The following is a 14352-nucleotide window of genomic DNA, read 5'->3' as shown; positions in this document are numbered from 1 at the left end:
TGCATGGGTTGTAATTTCACCGGAAGACTCGATCGAAAGAGGCATTCTGATGAGCCCTGCCATTTTATAGCACTTTTCAGTTTACAGAGAGCTCCCAATAAATCCTCTCCGTTTGATTCTCATCACCATCATATCACCCCCGATTTACAGATGAGGCGACTGAGGCTCAGTGAGGCTTGTCTGAGGTCCCACTGTAAATGAGAGAATGGCACCCTCCTCTTTCGGTGTCAAGGGAAGGTGCCCACAGGGGCGTCCCCGTGCATACAGGGACAGCCCTCCAGCTCCCTGGAGCAGACAAGCAGAGCAGAAGGAGACTCTGGTCCAGGGAGAGCAGCAGTGGGAAGTGGGGACTTCTGGAGGGGGAGACGGATCCCTTCCCCTCCGACTCTATCCACACCCCACACAGCCTTCCATCCCCTAACTGAGCCTCTAGGTAGATTGCCTAACACTTCCATCCACCTGGCTCTAGCCAATGGGATTATCCCGGTCTCTCCAAATACGGCCTCCGTGAACCTGCCTCAGTGCCTTTGCTGACCCTGTGCTCCCCACTTGATCTCCCTGCTTCCCCTTCCCACTCCCTGCTCCCCAGAGCTCAATGCCCCCTCCTCCATCACTTCTCCTGACCCCTCCATCTCCATGGATGGTTCTCCCCTGTCCTCCCAGCACATTTTGTCTGTCGTGTAATTTACCGTGGTCTCCCTTGTATCGGAAGTATTTTTGTGCGCTCTGCTTTCAGGCCATACGCTTCCAGGGTTGGGAAGCTGTCTTCCCTGTGTCTATATCCCTAGAAGTTTCTAGCAGAGCCACATGCACATGAAAACCAGAACCGTCCCAGAAAAGGGACTCCTTAACTTGGGCACCGAAGCCAAGGCACTGAGGAAAATGAAGAGAAGACAGGCCGCAGAAAAGGAGATGGCCACGCGTGCCCAGGTCCCTGCCCTTCCCAGGAGGCCTCGGGTAAGCCAAAAATGTGGAAAGCATCACAGCCTTCGGAACATGGAGTCTTCGACTTATTTCCCTAGATTTATTATTATTATTATTATTATTATTATTATTATTATTATTATTTTGGCTTTCACGAGGTAGTGGCAGAAAGAATTCTGGGAAGAGGAAAGGAGAGTCCTCTCAGGTACTCCCCAGGATTTTCCAGAAGAGATGGCCAGGGCCTCTCTACCAGATTTGACCAGCGGCGGGCAGGGTCTGGCAGCCCGGCTCCAGGAGACAGCCCTGAGAGCCCAGCCCGGATCCATGGGTGGCACCTGTCCCACAGACACCTTGGCTAGGCCTCAGTAGGGCTGCAGTCCCGGCCTGGTGAGGGGGGTCCTTTCTGCCTGTGGTGGGGAGGGACTAGAGCAGAGGGTCTTTACTCGGTTCCCACTGTTATTGTCAGGTGGCCAACGGCGGTTGCAGAGGTGAGGTCAGGGCTCAAGGACTAGCTAGGGAGGCCTCCAGGGGGGTTCCTGGGGCTTTCCTTCTCTGGGCCTCAGGTTCCCCATCTGTAGAATGGGAACAGAAGGAAATAATAGAGGGAAGTAAATAAAGCACGTGAACTGCGTGGGGCCTATGGGATGTTCAGTGAATATCGGTTCTCTCTCTCTGCTTCCCTCTTTCCCCTCTGCTTTCCTTCCGAAAGGGTTTCCGACCAAAGAAATGGTAACGCTGGGAAACTTGGAAAATACATATTTAGATTCAGCAGAGGCCAACCTGTGGGTGAAGGTAAAGCAGAGGACCTGCCACCTCTTCCTCCAGCCTTTGTAATTCATTCGCAGAGGCTGGCACTCAGGGAGGAACATTTGTCCTTGCTAATGGTAAGACCTGGAACACAGCTGCCACCCTCGTCGAATAATCTAAAGTCTTAGCTAGGACGTAAGCCACCATCCTAAGAATAAATCAGGGCATTGGGGCTCCAGGCGAGGACCCCTCCCCCATGCACTCACCAATGGGGCGGGGTGCTCACAGATGGTGATGGCAGAGTTCATGGCAACTTGGGGGTCTTCTCCTTTGGGGATCCTCTCAGGATAAAGAAAAAGAAGCAATGTCACGCCAGTCAGGAAAGATTAACTTCTCAACTCCTGCCAAAATAATAAGAGAAAGACAGGAATCCGGGGCGGGCTCTGGGGAGGGTGGGGCCTCCAAGCCCCGCCCACTGTCCTGCGACAGACTGCCCCTCAAGCCCTGTCCCTCTCTGGTCACTGCAGGGGACCCAGGTGCCGTAGATTTTGTAATTTGACAAGTTTGAGTCATTGCAGGGAAATTAATGATCTGCCATAGCACTAAGGAAACAATCAGGGTACGGCCTACGGGGTGTGGCATGAGAGCGTTTACTGGAAGGTTCCAGGGGACAGGAGGTGAGGCGGGTGAGGGTGAGGCTCTGGGCTGAACATAGAGGCTTCTCAGTTTTCTAAAGCTGATTCTTAGTGACTGGCTGAGCAGAAAGAAAACATCGCAAACATCCCCCAGTCAGCCTGAGTCGCGTTAATGAAGTCATTAGTGAGCAAAAGGGCGGACCTGGGAGCAGCCGCGAAAGGTCATGGGTGGAGCAAAGAGCTCAGGTGAGAGCTTGAGAAAAAATGCTTTTAATCTTTGGGTGACTGTCTCCCTAACAACCAAAAACGTCAACGATTCGCTTTTCAGACAGAGAAATCCGGGAAGGCACAATCTTGCTCTTAGGCCAGACAGGGCACTGGAAAGGCTCTATTCAAACACTCTTGATAAACTCCACTCCCTGACATCAAAGCAAGCCAAGTGCCTGCTGCTTGGGACAGTGGAATGTTCTGGAATGGGTGGCACTGGGTCTCAAGGTTTGGGAAACCCATAGAAGGAAGCATACAGATGTCAACGGGAGTTGGTCCGACGGGAAGCCCTGGAAAACACAACAATGAGATGTTTGGTGAGGAAGGGGACAGGCCCGATTTTGTCTGTGACAGAAAAGACAAGGTCAGAGGCAGGTCAAAGGTCACTGAGTAGCTGGCCTTACTGAACACTTGACCGTATACACCGTGCTACACCTTTTTCTGTTATTTAAGGTTCACAACAAACCAGCATTCACATCCTTATTTTACGGATTAAGAAATTCAGGTGTCAATGGGCCAAGCTATCTGCCCAAGGTCCACAGCAGGAGCTGAGTTAAAAGCCCAGAGGGTCCTGTCCCACAGCCCACGGGCGTGTCAAGGCCATGCCAGATGGAGACAGGCAAGCCCTGTGAGTCCGAAGGTGGGAAGGACAAGGCTCCGGGGGAGATGGCCCGGACGGCATGGCCACGGGGGAGCTTTCCCTGGAAGGAGAGATGGGTCTCCTACGAATGGTGCCCAGGGGCCCCGGGTTCACCTCAGAAGCGAAGGTGAGACCACTTCGCTCTGGGAGGGCATGGACCCCTGTTTCGGTTGGGGTCCCCTGAACACACTAAGGATGCAGTTCCTTGGGCCGGACGAGTTATGAGGTGAGCACAGAGGGCAGGTGCCAGAGTCGACATGGATCTCTGCAGGGAGCAGCACGAGCTTCATGACGGCAGGAAGGCCTGGCCGTGTGGGTCCGAGCAGCGAGCTGCCTCCACTGCCCACCACGGCCCCCGCCCTCACGGACCTGCGGGCACGGGCATAGTGGGGTTCACCTTGAACGTCTCCAACGTGGAAGAAGAGGATTTCTCAAAGACTCTGTCCTCCCCACAGTGAAGGGCCTGCATTTCTCGGCTTTGCCTCTCCCGCTCCTTGCCAGTCGTCTAGGTGTCCAGTTCAACTCCCCTCCAGTGCGAGGGAAAATGGTGCAGGGTTAGCGACACGAGAGAGGTAAAGCAGAACGATGGTTCCAGAACTTTCCTCACTCGTCATCTCCAAGTCCTCTCCTCTGGGCCTGACTCTCTTTGTCTCACACGGGTTTTGGTACCAGCCCTATCTGCACTCGCGCTTTGGCTTGCAGCCATCGCCACCGCGCCTGCGGTCCCCGGCTGTCCCCGCGGACCCCACCTCTCCCGGCTGCTCAGACGGGAGCCAAGCGGGCACCCCTCCTTTTCCTCTGCCCCTCAGAAGTCACTCCCACAGACTGTGGTTCCTCCACTCAATGGCCCGGCCTGGCTTTTGCCACCATCTCTCGAGAGCCCTAAAGCCCGTGTGGTACCCCAGTGGCTGGTGGCGTCGTCCCCGCTCCCCAGCTGGGATCTTCCTGCCGCCCCTACACACACCAGTTTGAGGTTCACAGTGCACGCCCGACCCATTCACGTAGGATTATTTATGTTTCATGTTGTGGAAATCTAATTCTAGTCATTAGCTCAAGCAATGAGAGGAATTTGTTTTAAGAATATGGGGTCGCTCTGAGGAGCCATGACCTTTCCTGGAACACATGAAGGAGTAAAACTCTTCCATTACATTTTATACGTAAACTTCTAATCCCTGGGCCTCTCCGTTTATAATGCCTGATGACTGCCCTGGCTGTACCACCTTTGCAGGCAGATTAGGCTAAGCAGGATCTCTTCACCTTGACCTGGACCTTTTTACCAATGAGGTCAGATAACTGGCCCCTGGCTATTATAGGAGGGAATAAAAGAAGAGAGAGCCATGGGGCAAATCGCACTTGACAACAAGAGCAAAGGAGGCCAACAGAGTTTCTCAAAAGAGAGAAGGTCCATCCAAACCGTAGGTGCGGCTCTTGGTTTTGCCGTTCGGAATCCATTTAGCCTTCCCTCGTTTTCCTCTTGAAGACAGTCCTGATCCACGGCAACCGGTCCATGTGCTTCAGGCGGAGTCTCCGCTGCCCCGCGGCTGTGCCACATGAGGGTGCGGGGATGGTTGGAACGCTGCAAACTCCCGGCCACAGCCTCGGAGTAGCGATGGGCACGGGGCCCAACCAGAGCCGCCAGATGCAACGTGACTTCTGCTGGAACGCGGAGGAAGAGAGGCGTCCTCTGTTTTTCGCTAAACTTGAACCTAGAGGGTGTTGCTCTGTAGCTGCCAGCAGCTGACTCACGACTACACAGAGCCCGAGAAGGAAGCCCACGTGCAGAACAGAGCTGAGATGCAGACCGAGTCCCAGTGATGTTTGAATCCACGTATCCAGCCATTTGCCTCTGCTCGTAAATTCTCTTTTTGGCTTTAACCAATTTGATTTGGCTTTTCTGTCATTTATAACCCAAAACATCAAGCCTCAAACTTAGAATTACTTACATAATATTTGCTAATTTTTTACCCTTCACTAAGAATGGTTGTTAAATTTCAAGAGCATTAAAAATAACTTAAACATCGATTCTAATGCTAATGACCACAACGTATTTTTTCCACAACAGAATTATTTGTCTAAAATGTGGCAGAAACAATCCAAGGGAATGCTGGGGAAACAATCGAAAGGCCACTGGTCTATCGGATGCTTCATTCAAATGAATACTCAAGTTCATATACGCTTGATCTGGAAGGCGAGGAAACCAGCATTATCCGTGGAGGGGGGCGGCTTGTCCATCTTTGCTGAGCTCTGCCTTTTTTCACCAGAAATTAGAGTCGTGGGATTTGCAAAATTATTTGCTTCAAATTCCGACGTGCGCAGCTTGGGAAACCTGCTCCAAGTGAATTGCAGCTCTTGATTTATGACTTCATGGTCTAAATAATCCCCATTCTCAGGCTTAATTGAATCTCCGTTTATAAAACAGAGGTTGGCAAGCTGGCCCAGCTCCTGTCTGGCCCACTGCCTGCTTACGTGGACGGACTTATGGGAACACGTCCGTGCCCACTTGTTTGCACAGTCTCTACAACTGCTTTTGTGTTATAAAGGACAAACAGTTGTGACAAGTCCACAAAGCCTAAAATAATCTAGTACCTGCCCCTTTCCAGGAAATGTTTGCTCACTCCAGCTCTGAACACCAGTCCAAAGACTTACATGAAAACAGCAATAACAACAACGACACTCAATTTAAAAAGTCTTCGGCATATGTCTTTTTCATCTTTAATTACACAATGTAGGTGTGACTTTAAATAAACAAATTTAAATAAATATAACTGAGTCCTTTTTTTTTACACCCAGTTTTCTCCTTTACAGTTGCTGTCGGTCTTTGCTTTTCTCTTCCTGAGCTTTTCTTCAGAGTCACTCTGCCAGCACACAGGCCCGACTCCAGGTTGCTCCACAGAAATGACCACGACAGATAATCAGCCACGTAGGATCTTGTTTGTCTGCTCTTGTGTAACTGCTTCTGCGAACCCGCCGGCTTGTCTCTGGGTGTCAGCATCCAAGCCCTTCTGTGGGACAAGCAGGGCCCAGGGAAGAATGTCCTGGTGGAGTCCACGGAGACAGGGCTGGACACTGGATGGGATGGAACTGGCCTGGGGGCTGCCACAGAGTGTGGAATCAAGATCTGAAACCAGTGTGTGGTGAGTAGGGTTGAAAATCGGAAAACAGGTTTGCTAAAATTTAACTGCAGCTTCAGGGTGCTGGCACCTTCTCAGCAGGAGCAGGTCCTGCAGCCAGCTTGGTGTCTTCATGGTTCTGGCTCTTTCTTCAGGCACTCTGGAGCATCCCTGTGCCGGTCGCTGAGGCTCAGAGCGGAGGGCGGGGCTTCAGCAGGCCGGACCCTCCCAGCGCCCCCATGCCCTCCCCAGTCCTGTGTGAGTGTTGGCTCCCCTTTGTGAATCAGCTGAGAGGTGTGGAGCCCAGGGCCAGAGACCTGCAGAGATCTGTGCTGTAGACTGAATGTTTGTCTCCCCGCCAAGTTCATATGTTACATCCCAATGCCCCATGCGATGGTACTCGGAGATGGGGCCTTTGGGAGTAATAAAGAGGGAGCTCTCATTAAGGGAATTAATGCTCTTATTAAAGAGACCCCAGAGAGCTCCCTCGACACTTCACCGTGCAAGGACATAGAAAGAAGACGGCCATCTGTGAACCGAGAAGCAGGTCCTCATCAGACACTGAATCTACCGGGGCCTTGATCTTGGACTTCTCGGCCTCCAGAACTGCGAGAAATAAACGTTTGCTGTTCAGGCCACCCAGTCCACGGTATTTTTAATGTAATAGCCCAAACAAACTAAGATAGTCTGGCATGTGTGGAATTCCCTTGTGACTGGCCTTATAAGAAGAGAATAGCGGTTTTGGCCTCTGGCCTTTTCTTCGCTCAAGTCCTCTCAAAAGGACTTTGACCTAAATACTTTTGACAAGCAGTGTCTTCTCCTCAGTCGCTTCCAAGACGGCTGAGTAGCCCTGGGGCTTGTGCGACACAATGAAGATGCTCGCCCCGAGGGACACACGAGGTGGCCATCGGGGGTGGTTTCTGCCCGCTTGTGACCAAGGCCCGCCTGTCCTCTGTCCTCCGCTGAATGCCAGCCTGGCAAGATGTTCAAAGGCGGACTTTGGGGCCCAGTCGTGTAAACGGCTCGTCCCTCTTTTTTTTTGCCTCTACCTTTTGCGGAGAACATTTCCTCCTGGGAAGCGGCATTCCAGATTTCGAGAGCTGGAAAGACCCGCAGAAGAAAACTAATGTCTGGAAAAGGAAGGAACCCGTGTGGTCCACGCTCCTCGTCTCGGCGAATGGCACAGCATCCACCGGACACCCAGCCGGCACTGGGTCCGCCGCAGGCACTTCTGCCTGCGTTCCGCCAGCGTGTCCTCCCAAACACCTCTCACGTGTGTCCCCTCCTCTCTAACGGTAGCAGAAAGATTAACTTCCTCTAAGCCGCCTTTACGGTTCCTCTTCCGATTCTACATCAGCTTCCTTATGATTTTATGCACAGCAGTCCGGATAAACTCTTAAAACACAAATCTAGTCATGCCATCCCGCTTTTTAAAACTCTTCCCGACGCACCTCTGTCCCGAGGATTCAGTAAAAGCGATCCTTAGCCAGGGGTGTGATATCCTGCGTGATCTGGCTCCTTCGAGCCTCGTTGCTCTCCACTCCCCCCTGCCCCCCACCGTGTCTGGCAGGCACCGGGTGGTGTTCTGTGAATAGTGGTGGGGTTTAATCAGATTAGCCAAGTTTATTCAGCTCGTCTCAGCCGTTAACTTGTGACTCCCAACTCTTGCAACAGATCTTTGTTGAGAGAGAGGTAGACTTCGACAATCCCCTTCTGCTGTTCAAGATTCTGGCTACAGAACAACAGGAGACGTCTGAAAGCAGGGGCCGGGTTCTGATTCCCTCTGCCGGAGCCTGGGATGGCCAGCCACTTGCAGGCCAGACCCCCATCGCGAGGGATGCTGCGGTCATAGCCATAGTGAAGTAGGTGGGGTGGCACAGGGCTGGCTTTGCTCTAAAACTTCATAAATCTCATGTCCATTTCAGAGGGTGACACAGCCCCTCAGAGAGGGGCACCGTTTAACCCAAGTCTCTGGCCTCCATGCTGGTTTTAAAATGTACCCAGGATTTTGCTTTCATGAGGGTATGGTGAGGCCGATGGATCAGAAGATGACTGCCATCGAAAAGATAGTTTGTTACTTACAGTTCCCAAGAGGAGGTGGCACACCAAGCCACGCAGGGCCACGCGGGGAAGCACCAGGCTCACAGGAGGAAGAAAGAGAGAGGGGAAAGTCTGGGCCAAAGCTTTTATTGTGTTTTTTGCAGGGAGGAATGAGCGAGGTAGGGTAAGTAGCTGAACAGGCTTAGGATTGGCTGGCTTGAATAATTCTGGTGGGCCTGGGGCATAGAAGCTGTCGCTATTTGTCTGGTATCTGGCCCTGAAATAATTAGGGCAGAAGGATAGAGGCTTGGCCAGATAAAGGAGGAGATTGCGGGTAGGGCTCTGGATTGGTTGGTTTGAATATGAAAGCCACACTCTCAGGGGGGGCCTGCGAGCTGTGGTCTTCTCCTGGCCAGCAAGCCCCAAATGCCACAGCATCAAGAATATAGAAAATAAGGACATATAGTGAATACAATGTTAAAAGCCACCCCAGTTGCTGCAGGGGATGTGAATGAGAGTTTCCTGGGCAACTTCTACCCACTGGACCAATGTGCTGAAGAATTTGGGGGGGATGATCAGAACTCCTAAGATGGGATCTGAGAGCCCCAGGCCACCAGGTCAACACACTTCTCCTAAGACAGTCTGGTAAAGTGACTTCAGTGAGGACTCCCTCACTGGCCAGAGGTCTTTGGCAAGTGCGGTGGGTGCGTTTGGAGGGCAGGGGTGGAGAGAAAATGATAAACTTGAAATAGTGGAGAAAAGCAAGTAGAATTCAAATAGCATCTTAATAATGGATTCGACTGTAGGTGTTTCGGGCAGACATGTTAAATTCCAGGCTCGAATCACACACTCTATATGTGGATGTGGAGGCTTCGGAGCCTTAGGAATTGGAAATAATTTTCTCGGCATACAATGATGAAGTCATAAGCAGAAGCACGGGGAGAAGTCGGGACCTGGGCCGGGACAGCCCTTTGTAATAAGAGCCTCCTGACTGAGCTGTGGCTCAGGTCTCTTCTTCCTTCCTGTCTCAGAGGTGGCAGCCACCATCCTTCACGGCGTATCACTCCCCCGGCGAAGTCCGGACCCCATTATCTTCTGAACTCAGAATCAGTTGTTTTAATGCAACAGAGCATCCTGCTTCTGAGCGTTGAAAGATGACAAGCTGGGCACTCGGAAGTGTCACTAAGCCTCCCATAATTAGCTTTAAACATGTTCCCCAGACCCCTGACCTCTGGGAACCCAAATCGGGCACCTGGCCTGTTAGAGGATAAAGGAGACGACTCAAATCTGACAAGAAATGATTTCTGGAAGGAATAAAGACAAATGTCCTGTGGGGAAGGCTGCATTTATGCCGGCTCTCGTTCAGCCAGGGACGGCTCAGGCGCGTAAAGGAGGCAGGAGGTTGTTGGGGGGTGGGGGGAGGTGGCACTGAACTCTCAGAGGCCACACACCTGCTCCGTTTGCTGGATCGCCCCTGCAGGTCCCCACTGAAGTGGCTCACACCGCCATTCACGGGATGGTTCCGTGGGGTGAAATCATGTCATGGTCCCAGTGGATGGTACTTTTGTTGATTTTACACCTGATGACACACTTTCTTCCATGATCGTTTCCTGGCATGGAGCCAGGGTTGCTGCTTCACTCCAGGCCTGGCCAACAGAAGGTGACACTGACCTGTATTCCACGTCGGGACCGGTGGGGCCTGTAGAGCGACTACGCTGAGATCATCAGAGATATTCTATAATAGAATCACTCCTGGGGTTTTCTGCCCAGAAATATGTTTTCTGCAGCACTGACGGGTTGTTAGCTTTCTTATTTCCGGGAGTTCCTCTGAACTGCTCTAAAGAACCCCAAGGCTGATGCCCTCTCCCCTCAGCTCCTACTTCATCAAGACAGGCTCAGGCTACTCCTTGGGCTCTGGGGTCACATTTTTGGTGCTGAGTGGGATGTCAGCTCACAGCTCACGGCGATGACCTATCCCTGGAGAGACGGGACTTCAGTCTGGGTCCCAGAGGGTGAGCACGCGGCTGCCAATACATCGTGAGCCCTCCCAGTACAAGGGAGCCATGCCAGGGCCTTTGCCCTTCAGCTCCCTCATGGAGTCTGGGCTCCAGTGACTCCTGAGCCCTCTGAGGATGGCTCCGCGAGCAGTGAGTGCCTCTCTCACCTGCCGTCAGCCTGGTGGCTCCATCTTCCTCACTCACTGTGTGCTTCTGGCAGGAGAAGGTGCCAAGGAGCTTGTTCTGGGTCAGTGCCCCGGACCTGTGAGGCTGAAAGCCCCAAAGGCTGGGCACGCAGAGCACCCAGTGTGTGCATAAGCCCGGGAGAGGGCAGAGGCACTGAGCCCCCGGCACTCCTTCTTGGCCGCCTCCCAGCTCAGATGTTCGCAGAAGATGATAGGAAGACATAGAGCTGGGGGAGGCCTGGCTGCAGGAAATGGCTGCAAGCAGACAGTTCCATCGGGGCATCCCCCATCCTAATCTTACCACCAAGATCAAGCAGGGTCACTGTGTGGCAAGTAGCACATGAAAACTAATACCCAAGCCTGGGCTGCTAGCCAGCATTCCCTGGACTGACCCCAGTAATTCCTTCCCTGTTCCCCAGTTGGAGGAGGGGGAGGGGCCTCCTTTGCTTTATCACCTTGCAGCCTGCCAGAGTCTTGTGTGATAGAGAACAGGGGTAGCAATGACGCCTGGTAGAGATAGATGCATCAGCTCTGTTCTCTGTTCTCTGTTCTCTGACAGGAAGTGGCCTGCGCTCTGCTTCCCCTGAATTCTGATCAGATCCCTCATTCCCTGGACTGGCCTTTGAGTCCTGTCCATGGTGCTGACATCTGAGGGTGGGAGGAAAGCCAGGCTGGACTGGAAGGTGACGGAAGGGCCTGAGAGCTGACGGCAGCTGCAGGAGCCTCAAGGCCACAGCTCACACAGTCGTTCAATCACATGTGACTTATTAACTCTCCATATCTTGTTTCTCAAAGGAACTGGGCTTAAAGAAGAGAATGTCATAAGAAGGCTGACTTTATAGTAAGGACGAATGAGGAACTGGACAACTCTTGTCCCTATAAATCTTTAGAAAGAAGACAGGCTAGCTGCCATCGAATAGGAGCACTTGGGGACAATGTGACCCTAAAAATCACCCACTCATATTTGCAGGACCCAGGGCACAAGTACCAACGGAGGCCTATATCCATCTGTCTACTTACTGAAAAGTCATGAATCAGGCTAACAAACTGTGAATGAATGTGTCCTACCATCCTGCCCTGACTAGTGTACCCGCATAACCACCTGGTAGCTGCTGGTCTGCGTTTAGAGTTTTCTGACACCTTGGAGTTTGTACTCAAGGGCAGTGGCACAGGGAGAACTGGCCTTGGCTCGTAGCCTGACCCCGGCTTTCCTTATCTTCGGCTTCATCCCCCACCATGAGAGCCTCGGGTGCCCGCAAGTGGGCACCCATCTGCACATCTAAGCTCTGCCCACCTCTCCTCCTTGAGCAGCTGCACTTGGCCACTCCGTGGCTGTGCCTGGGGTGCACACCCGATGAAGAGGACTACAGGCAGGTGGCCATTTGGGCAGGAAGGCCAGGATGTTGGAATGACAGTATGGTCTGGAAGCGGGTGCTGTGGCTCTATGTTGGCATGTCTCCTTGACCCCACAGACTCCTTGTCCCATGGGGAGCGGGCATAGCGAGAGTGGAACCTCCAGCCAGGCCTAAGGGTGATAATGGTCAGGACAGCTCAGCCACTCACTCTCTCCTCTACCAACAAGCAGTCAGCAAGTAAACATATGAGCCTTGGAAATGGTACCCTCTGCTCCCATGTCCAAATCCTCCCTCTTCCCGGTGGTCCACAGTGCTCCATCAGCCAGACCCCACCCCCCACACCACAATTGGATTATATCATTTACCCAGGTGGAGATGGAATAAGGCAACTACAGTGGGTACATAGTAACCCGGGGGTAGGGAGAGTAGAGGGGTGGTTTCTACCCTCAGGCCAAAGGACAAGGGGAGGGAAGAGGTACCGGAACCCAGGAGGAGAGAGTCGCGTCCAGAAGGATGACAGGGACCTTTGGGGGAAGGATACAACCAGTCCAAGGGGCCTTGAGGGTGGAGAGCCGGGAGACTAAGCCCATAGCTCCACACTCCTTCCTCCTTCTAATTCCCTACGGTGCTCCCCAAGGGCCAAACTCAACCAGAGCCAGAGGGCACAGGATGCGGCCGTAGTCCAACGAGGTCGGCCTCCTGGAGCCGAGCAGAGGATGGAGATAAATAAGAGGTGAATCTGATGGGACAAAGAGTGAATATCCAGCACAGACACTAAATAAGAAATGACCAGTTAACAGAAGACCGAATGTGAGCACTTTGTTCTCATGATCGATAATATGTAACAATAATGTGTAAGTTTAACACTGCGCTACATGGTGATTGGGTGTAAGCGGCATGCAGCTCACGCAGATAATGCCGCATGTGCCCCCCAACTCCAAAAGCTCGAGTCTGCTCAAAGACACCCAGCAAAGTAAGACGGAGGCTAGAATCCAGGTCCAACGCCAAGTCCGTGCCCTTTTCCGCATCGCACTGCAGTGCTGACAAATGACGTCTACAAACGGGAGGGATGGAGAACGGACTGTGGGAAAACGGAACCAGTTTCATGCATGTTGCGTGAAAGGACAGTGGACGCCCAGTGGAAACAGCCAGGCAGCAGCTGGACACGCAGGACTACAGGCCACAGACGGCGGCTTACGTGCTGTCTACACTCGGGCGTCGGACCCAGGAGTGGGAGGTCTACACCTCCTCACAGCAGTAGCCGGCTTAGGAACCCGATGTCCGCGTGGAGTCCAAGAAGCATTCCACCATTTTCTCCCATTTCCTTTTCCTATTAACTTCTTTCCTTTTTCGACTCCCCGACAACTGTCCCGCGCGCCCTGTGCGTTTCGGTCACCAGCGCACTGAGAAGGCCACTGCCCTTGCTTTAGTTTCTCTACAAGGACCAAGTTCAAAATGAAACCTCATAAAACTTAGGCTTAAACTAAATCAAAATGAGAAGGAAATTAAAGGCGTGACGCAAACCGGCTGCGACACTGGATACTAAAAGGGAAATCCGACACGGTTTCCCCCGGAATGTCACCTGACCAGAGAGCACATGCACCAGTGAGGAGCGAATTTCCCTGAGTACCTGGCCTGAAGTTGATCTCCCCGTCTTCGCTCAGCTCCACCGACAGACACGGGAGAGGCTCGTCTTGAACCGCATGCGAAATGTGAAATGTGACAGTTTTGATCTGAATGTGAAATGTGACAGTTTTCTCGTCACTACGGGCAGGTGTCTTAACTAACTTGTTGACACTGTCACAGTTTTGGAGCGGAGCACTCCCTCCACTGTTTTTAGAAGCTTGTGCTAGGAGCCCACGCGTCCTTTAGCCGGTCTGTCCTCACACGTGACTTGAATGTGGGCTCCACAGATCATGCCAAGGGACGCAGCCAATGTGAGGTGTTCGGGAGACTCTCACCTGGCTTCTTTAAGGTTTCTTCAATCCATACCCTCCTCTGCTACCCCAGAGTTCCCCGATCAGCTTCTAGCTTTCACGAATCCATCACCCAACATCATGGCCCTAAGAAGCCAGCGTGGGGGAAGAACTTAGTAGATTGGACGAAGGACATCAGAAGCTAGATGAGCCATGATTCCTGGAGCCCAGCAGGCAAGAGGACTAAGTGACACTGTGAAACAGTGAATCATAAAACCAAGTCCCAGTCTTGACCAATAGTCCAATTGTATTCCCCATTCACACACGGTACCCCCAGCCTTGGCCAGTCATCAGGCAAACGGGTGCCACAGTCACACAGCTAACTGAGTGGGAATGTATTAGGACAGAAGAGGATTTTCAAAATCGCTTATTCCAAACCCCTCATTTTATAGATGAGGAAATTATGACTCGGAAAAGCAAAATGACTTCTAACCTACTCATCGTCACATAGGAGGTTAGAGGCTAAACGTAACTAG

General features: G+C 52.4%; 1 protein-coding gene across 3 annotated transcripts in view; it reads right to left on the bottom strand.

Annotated features, from left to right (window-relative positions):
* LOC120601168 (solute carrier family 23 member 1-like) overlaps nucleotides 1-2193 on the bottom strand; it is a 34301-nt gene extending 32108 nt beyond the window's left edge. The window contains exon 1 of one of the 3 annotated variants that reach the window (XM_039860864.1): nucleotides 1938-2193. In XM_039860864.1, coding sequence (XP_039716798.1) covers nucleotides 1938-1979 — 42 coding nt within the window. In that variant the 5' untranslated portion in view covers nucleotides 1980-2193. The remainder of the gene's footprint in view (nucleotides 1-1937) is intronic. The other 2 variants (XM_039860862.1, XM_039860863.1) reach the window with 2 other exon arrangements.
* Between the last annotated feature and the right edge of the window lie 12159 nt (nucleotides 2194-14352).

Source organism: Pteropus medius, unplaced genomic scaffold (assembly GCF_902729225.1).
Source record: "Pteropus medius unplaced genomic scaffold, Ma_sr-lr_union100, whole genome shotgun sequence".
Lineage (NCBI taxonomy): Eukaryota > Metazoa > Chordata > Mammalia > Chiroptera > Pteropodidae > Pteropus > Pteropus medius.
The sequence above is the reverse complement of the archived record's forward strand: the minus strand, read 5'-3'. Positions and strand labels throughout refer to the sequence as shown.